At 54.8% G+C, this 7,326-nt stretch overlaps 4 protein-coding genes across 4 annotated transcripts; all 4 read right to left on the bottom strand.

Moving 5' to 3' along the window:
- Positions 1-36: 36 nt before the first annotated feature.
- On the bottom strand, positions 37-2,947 carry GNI_032550 (putative patatin-like phospholipase family protein; the record flags this gene model as incomplete). Its single annotated transcript, XM_011130897.1, has 2 exons — positions 37-50; positions 85-2,947. The coding sequence occupies 2 exons, from the start codon at positions 2,945-2,947 to the stop codon at positions 37-39; spliced, it is 2,877 nt and encodes a 958-aa protein (XP_011129199.1).
- A 140-nt stretch (positions 2,948-3,087) lies between these two features.
- Positions 3,088-4,997, bottom strand: GNI_032540 (leucyl/phenylalanyl-tRNA protein transferase; the record flags this gene model as incomplete). The annotated part of the gene is made up of 2 exons (XM_011130896.1): positions 3,088-3,782; positions 3,992-4,997. The coding sequence occupies 2 exons, from the start codon at positions 4,995-4,997 to the stop codon at positions 3,088-3,090; spliced, it is 1,701 nt and encodes a 566-aa protein (XP_011129198.1).
- Positions 4,998-5,229: 232 nt separating this feature from the next.
- On the bottom strand, positions 5,230-5,541 carry GNI_032530 (hypothetical protein; the record flags this gene model as incomplete). The annotated part of the gene is made up of 1 exon (XM_011130895.1): positions 5,230-5,541. One exon carries the CDS (start codon positions 5,539-5,541, stop codon positions 5,230-5,232), a length of 312 nt encoding a protein of 103 aa, XP_011129197.1.
- A 118-nt stretch (positions 5,542-5,659) lies between these two features.
- Positions 5,660-6,677, bottom strand: GNI_032520 (hypothetical protein; the record flags this gene model as incomplete). The annotated part of the gene is made up of 2 exons (XM_011130894.1): positions 5,660-6,544; positions 6,675-6,677. 2 exons carry the CDS (start codon positions 6,675-6,677, stop codon positions 5,660-5,662), a joined length of 888 nt encoding a protein of 295 aa, XP_011129196.1.
- Between the last annotated feature and the right edge of the window lie 649 nt (positions 6,678-7,326).

Here is a 7,326-nt window from a genome sequence, read left to right as displayed (position 1 = left end):
CAGGCAGGGTCAGGAGGGTGGGGAAGCATACGCAAGTCATGTGTTCGAGCCTTTTGACGTAGAGCCACGTCTTCCTTTGGCCACATGCGACCGCAGTTTGCAAGTCGTGCAGGTCGGGGTTAGTTGTGAGTCGGTAAAAGTCGCTCGGGTTGCACGGTACGATGGTACAGTGGCCTTCGGCGGACTGCATGAGGAAGGGTGAGACATCCTGACCTTTGATGGGCGGCATGATGGAGAGTATGAGCAGTCTGGAGTAGCGGTTGCGCAGGTCGAGTGTGACGTAGTTCCATAGCTTATCGACCAGAGTAACGAACCACTTTTCCTTCTCTTTGTAGGCGCCGGCGTCCTGGATAAAGGGCGTAAAGTGCGGATTGACTTGAGAAACGAGGAAGCTCTTAACGTTGAAACTCGTCTGCAGCTCTGTGACGGGAATGTCTTGCAAAATGCTGCCGTCTACGAACTTCATATCGCCGGGTGCATACGGACGCGTACCCGGCCGGTAATTCACGCCCGATCGACGCCTCTTCACGCGCGTTTTCGGTGCCGGCAGCTCGCCGATTCGGGTCCGACCGGCGACCGACTTACCGCCTAGAACGGCAGGGTCACCGCCACTGTGCACCGCTCCCGGCTTGGAGTTCGCACCAGCTCCTGGCTTGACATTGAGATGGAGCGGCACCTTCTCGCTTTTCAGCGCCGCGCCCAAGACAGCTCCGATGGCGGGCATCTTTCCTGCGCGCCCGGGCACACTGAGAAGCGTGCCTACGTCTTGAGCGAAGACACCGCCGGAGGTCCCGTCTGCCAAGGTGTCGTTTTCGGAGGGGCCCGCCAACATCGCGTGCAGGTCCGCATCGAGGGTTGGATCATCTGGCAGAGGGGCAACGGAGCCGGCGAGCGGTTGGGCTTGGTCTTCGGGGTCGCTGCAGACGGCACTGGAGTCGTAAGCGCTGGTTGTGTGGAGCGGGGCGTCCTCGACGTCACTGTTGGGTCGGCGGTTCAAATCCGGGCCGGTGTGCGCGAGGCGTGGGGCGGGGTCGACGGAGGCGTCTCTCGAGGCTACAGGCTTGAGTTCTGGGTCAGACTCACGTGCAGGAGGTCTGCGAAGAGGCGGGAGTCGTCTGTGGGAGAGGCGGCGGCGACCGGGCTCTTCTTTAGCGATGAGACGCGTCGGAGGGAGAACGAGCGGGAGGGAGCAAGAGGCGACCATCGCGGACCAGACTAAAACGGTGGGTGTGTTGATGACGTTGCAAACCAGCGGGTCTCCGGAAGCATGACGGCCGGCTCGGGTAGTAGTAATGGACACGAAGCGGCCGGTCTTACTGAAAGCCTCAGCGAACGTCAAGTTGCCCACGAGACTTCGTGCGGATTCGCAAAAGGCCTCATGTTGGATCAACGTGCCGACGGTAAACAGATTACGCACCTGTTGCCAAAAGGTAGGCGCCAACTCGCCCGAGAGAAAGGCGCCTGTGTTGATCATCTCGAATACCTCCTCATTCGACCGGGTCGCCAAAATCGCCGCCATTATACTCCCTCCTGAAGTACCACTAATCACTCGAGGCATCAACCCCTGCTCAATTAACGTCTTCACTACACCGCCATGATAAATAGTCAGCCCACCGCCACCCGACAAGCACAAGGCCGTACGACCCATCGCTAGCCGCAAATCTGACAACAAATTCAAGTACGACTCTCGGTCAAAACCTGATGTCGGGGACGGACATCCTGACTGATACCGAGGCGCAGCTGCTCTGCGTCGAGGCCGAGAATCTTCCGCTTGCTCCAAGTTAGGTGTCGCATGCCGTGTATACATTGCAGCACTACCGAAATTCAACGAATCGTACTGCCTTAGACCCCATGCCATCTTTTCCGAGTCCTCTCGCAACAACTTACCACGCGTCTTTAATCCGCGTCCCGGTGAAATGCTCGAATTAGAACTACTCCCTGGACTGCTCCCTTGCGACTTGTCTTGCACTCCAGCAGCCGTTCCTGCAGGGTCAGTATCTGTAGGAGACTTGAAGGAGTCATTGACCATTGCGGAGTCATTGACCATTGCGGAGTCATTGACCATTGCGGAGTCATTGACCATTGCGGAGTGATTAATCATGGGGTGATTAGCCGTCGGGTCGGTTGTCATAGGGTCATTGACCATTGCGGAGTCCGTCTCGTTGCGCGCTTCCTGCCGCAGTGTCTGGCTGTCCAGGCGTCCGTCTAGACTACGGGCGGTCAAGTCGCCGGCGGAGTCTGTTTGCGAATTGACGGAGTGGTCCAAGTACTCGAGACTGACGAGCACTTCGGCATAGAACGCTTCGACGACATTTTTTGTGGTAACAAAGGAGTGGGCGTAGAGCATAGGGTTCCTTAGACCGCAAAAGTTGCGGTGGCAGCACACGCGGAGGAGGAAGGCGAGCTCGGGCGCATCGTTTTGGATTCTTGCGCGTCGTAGCGCACGCGTGTGCTTCCTGAGAGCGCGGAAATCCACGACGTCTGAGGCTTCATCCGCGGCCCACTGTTCGATATTCGAGAGGTTATCCATCTCCTGGGACAACTTCTTCCACTCCGAGTACTCCTGGCACTTCTGCATCTGCGTCTGGAGACTGATCTTTGCTCGTCCTGATGCGCTAAATAATCGACCTACATGGGAAAAGGGCCGAATAATAGCTTGTCTGCAAACGAAGTGGATCACAAACAACTTCGAAATACATACGAAAATCTGCAACACTTGCCAGGCAGCCAACCACCAGCGAAACGACTGTGCACACACCTGGGCATACACCTTCAATGCAACCCAAGGCAACTTCACAAAGGAAACCGTTAATGATGATACCTTCCATCCACGCCTTCCATCAGCCACAAATTTCACAGAGTCATCTTCCTCCTCCTCGTCGCTCAACACATCCGCTCGATCATGGGTGTCACTGTACACGCCCCGATCGCTCCTACGGTGATGCATACAAACAATATTTTATTCAAAAGCTCCCTGCCCTTCATCTTTTACCCAACATGCATACTCCACCCCTCCGCCTCGGCTCACACCCAGCCCGCCTCGGCTCACACCCAGCCCGCCTCGGCTCACACCCAGCCCGCCTCGGCTCACCTGTAAGGTTGCAGAAGATCTTCACATAGACACTTAAAGAACCAGGGCACGTTATCCTCCCTTTCAGCAGCGTTGTCCGACGGGTGGTCTGTCCTGGGGTTGGAGGCTTCCTCCATAATCCGCATCCAGTCGTCGCCCATTATGAGATCCGCCCCCAAGTCCGTTTTGTAATCGAGATGCATGCCTAGGTCCCATACCATGAAGCCGTGCTTCACGAGAAAAGCATGCAGAGCCAGCAACTGAATCTTGCCCGTGTTTTTCACTCTCGTGAACCCCGTTAAACTCGTATACGACCGACCCGAAAGAACTCCTATTTCGCCTGCGACCATTTCTTCACCCGACGAGGTGACGAGGACATCCCCGGATGGGGCATCCCCGCTTGTTTCCTTCCAGACTTCGACACTGATCATTTGCACTCGGTCTGTCGATCCGGCCTGCCGTCTGGACGGGTGTGAAAGTAGGTGCCAGTAGCTGAACAGTTGGTAAACGCCCTCATGTATCCAGGACGGCTGGTGCGACATGTAGCATCGTTCGATGCACTGCCGGTAGTCCGAATTCAACTTGAACACGTATTTACCTGCGCGGCATCGCTTCAGGTCTACTCGCCGAACTGAAGGCAGACGCGGCCAAGGGTATTCTTCGCGACTGAGGGACGCGTAGTCAGTGGCTTCCTCGCCACATACCCGGGCCACTGTGAGGAGAGAGCGTAGACGGGAGTAGTACACACACGTGTGCGTGATATGGACACACGTGTGCGTGATATGGACACACGTGTGCGTGATATGGACACACGTGTGCGTGATATGGACACACGTGTGCGTGGTATGGACACACGTGTGCGTGATATGCACACACGTGTGCGTGACATGCACACACGTGTGCGAAGAGAAGTGGACTTACTGGGGAGGACATTATGGCGGTGGAAGACTTCGGGTTGGAGGACGACAACGCAGCGGTTAACGTGGAACTTGTAGGCGAGGAGGGCGAGCCGAGGCGCCTGGTAGAAGTCGCCGAGACAGGCGGTACTGGTCATAGTGCCCATGACGAGGAAGCCTGCACGGTGAATATCGCACGTTTTATGTAGGTCATAGTCAACAGAGAATAGGTACTCATGGAGCGACTCTCGGGGCAGGAGCGGTTCCTTAGCGGATCGCAATTCTATCGGAAGTTCCGGTTCCAACACTCGTAGCAAACCTGTATGCTTTTCCACCTCCCTAATTCGCTCCGTCTCGCTCAGCCGGCTCCATCGTGCCAGGGCCAATCGCCGGTGGTAGTTGCATTTGTGCCATAGTCGCACACGTGCCTCAATACCTTTATAATACAGCGCCAAGCGAAACGCCTCCAATGAAGCCGGACGTCTACAAAATAACTCGTGGCAGTCAAACATGCCTGCCAATACTGGGTTCTGGTCCCATGTGAACATAGGCACCATGTACGTCGCTGCCATTGCTTTCTCGTCGCTGTCTTCACGTCTGTTTCGTTCATCTCCATGTTGATCATCTCCATGTTGATCATCTCCATGTCGGTCTCCACGACCATCGGCTGCAACAACCTCCTCCGGGTCCCCGTTGCTGGCAGCGCTGCTCTGCTCCGACCCGGCTACGTTTGTTGCCGAGTCTTGAGACACCTCATCAAAATCCGCTTCATTCAATTCCTCATAACACCGCTTGCACCACGCCCAGTCCGGCCCGTCCTCGAGGGATTTCAACCCACCGTACTGCTTCTGTAGATTCGCCAGAGACGGGAACTCTGGGTCATGCAAGTGTGTGAAGACGTACTCGAACCTCTTGCACAATATGACATAACATAGCCCGCAGTACTTGCGGTAAAACTGAGCACCCCTTTTCTTGTCCCCCAGACCAAGCCGGCTTGTCAGACTCGACTCCAAATTACGGCTTGTGTTCATGAACTCGTGCCCAGTCAAAAATGGTCCCTGATAAAAATACACCTACGCACACGTAAGACGCGAACCATAGAATATGATCCATAGAATATGATCCATAGAATATGATCCATAGGATGTGATACACAACAGGCCCACAACAGGTACCCTACGATGGGTTATCGGGGGTTACTATGGGTGGGTTACCTTCGCCCGTATCTCCTTTTCTGTTCTCCCTTACCACAATCTAACGGCTTTACCAGTCGTAGTAGCAGCACGGACATCTGCACTGAGGCTTGGCCAGGACGGCGGTGGTGGCCTCCTTGACCACCAGCTGTTGACGTAATTGCTCGTTTTGCTGCCGCAGGGATTCAAACCGACGTTGTTCGGCTCCACGCCACTCACGCAATTCAGCCTCCTTCTGGATCTCGTAACGCGCCAGAGCTCGCCATAACTCCAAGGTATTGTTCTCAAGAGTCTTCAGGTCATCCAGCTGAGCCATACGCTCCACCAGAACCGGCAGAAGACCCACGGGAATGTCAGTTCCATTTTTCGCATACTTGTCCATGTTCCTGCACCATGCGTGACCAAACCATTAACCGGTGGCTAGCCTAACGTTCCATACCATTCGTGGGGGACCGGGGGAAGGGGGGCAGAACTATGGAGGAAGAACTATGGGGAAAGAACTATGGATGCGTGCCAGCTGGTTGAGTGCCTCCTAGCCGTTCCAAATGTCGGTGGAGCATGCTGTTGAGAATGTGTCGTTGGAGTTCGTTATTGGTTGTGAACTGTCGAAGGCAGATGAAGCAGATGAGTGAAGCTTCGTCCTCGAGGAGGGCTGTGTCCTCCGCGGCCTTGACTAGTTCCGATACGCCTTTGGGTTGGGATAGGCGTCCTTTGACTAGGGTTCGGGGTCCCTTCTGTCGGTTCGTATCGTTGTCGGTTGAGGGGATATCGAAGCCGAGGACTGAGAGTTGTCTGCGGGAAACCTTAGCGGGGGGTGAGCTCTGCGTCTCCTTGAGCGCCTTAGCGGCCCGTGCGGCTTGCTGTGCCTGGGCCAAGACACTGGCGACAAGGTTGGCATTTTCCGCTTTCACTTTCGCCTCGGTTTCGTACTTGACAGTTTCGGGCACACCCACAACCAAGCCAGATGTCTCTAAGGTCCTTTCCAAGATAGATTTGTCTGACAACATCCTCTCCGATGTGACCCGTTCGGAAACAGACGGCCTCGAGGATGCGTGCTCTATCATCAACACTCGAATCAATTGCAAGTTGTACGTGCATAAATCCAGACTATACAACAATCCTCTCTTCGTGAAGAAAATCAACGACTCCCGCTCGTCCTTCAATAACAGCAGGTCCGGTTGCTTGTAGCAATAACGTACGCCAAAATCGTAGTCCGAACTCAGATCAAAATCCCGCAAACTAGGACATCTCACATACACCAATCCCGCTAATTCCTGGGGGATGGAAGACTGTGGATGTAATTCTAATCTACTGAACACCAACCGGCGAACGTTACACGAACTACAGGGCCGCGAACTGTCCTTCAAAGCATGCGTTTCATCACACTATCACACAAAATTTTAGACACAAATGTGTGTGCACACACAACGAAAGGTTGGTGGGCTCGAGAGGGAATGTGGGTTGGACAGGTGAGTGAGGTTTGACGGGGTGATTGATTGTCGCCGCTCAAGTTACCATGATGCATTTCCACCACCAAGGCCCACTACAAAGAGCAATAGCCGTGCGGTCGGAGCCGGACAGAGGAATAGCAACAGGCCGTGCTGTGATCCACGAGTGGTCCCTCGATTTTTGAGACAGTTCTGATTTCCGGAGATTGACGAGCGAGCCAATATTCGCCGACTCCCACTGGATGGTTGCGAAACCCGGGTGTTGCAGAACCCGACTCAGAGGTATCGGTTCGGCAGGAGCGAGAGGTACGACGCTAGCCCAGAGCTTGTACTCGCGATGTGTGCCACGTTGACGGGTCTCTCGGTGGTGTGCATCGCGATAATTGTCGTCTCGATAGTTATCGACTCGATAACCGGCCCGTCGTGAAACCTCCGCAGGAGATGAGTTCCTGTTTTCCTGGGTGGGAAGTTGAATAATGAGGGATTGGTCGAAAACTGAGTCGCAAAAGTCAGTGGCCGCTTGAGAGTTCACGAACACAGTTAGAGCGACAGTGAAGGTGTTGTGAGGTCTTCTTTCTTCGCGGCGAAAGATCTCCTCAATAGGGGGCCAGGCCGACTTGGATTTTATGGTAGCTGCAATGCAGTTCCAGGCTTCGACACTAATGTCGCGCACACGCACACTTTGCGGAGGCGACCGTGAAATAGAAATAGCGCGATCG

The sequence above is a fragment of the Gregarina niphandrodes genome (assembly GCF_000223845.1).
Source record: "Gregarina niphandrodes unplaced genomic scaffold scaffold00004, whole genome shotgun sequence".
Classification (NCBI taxonomy): domain Eukaryota; phylum Apicomplexa; class Conoidasida; order Eugregarinorida; family Gregarinidae; genus Gregarina; species Gregarina niphandrodes.
The sequence above is the reverse complement of the archived record's forward strand: the minus strand, read 5'-3'. Positions and strand labels throughout refer to the sequence as shown.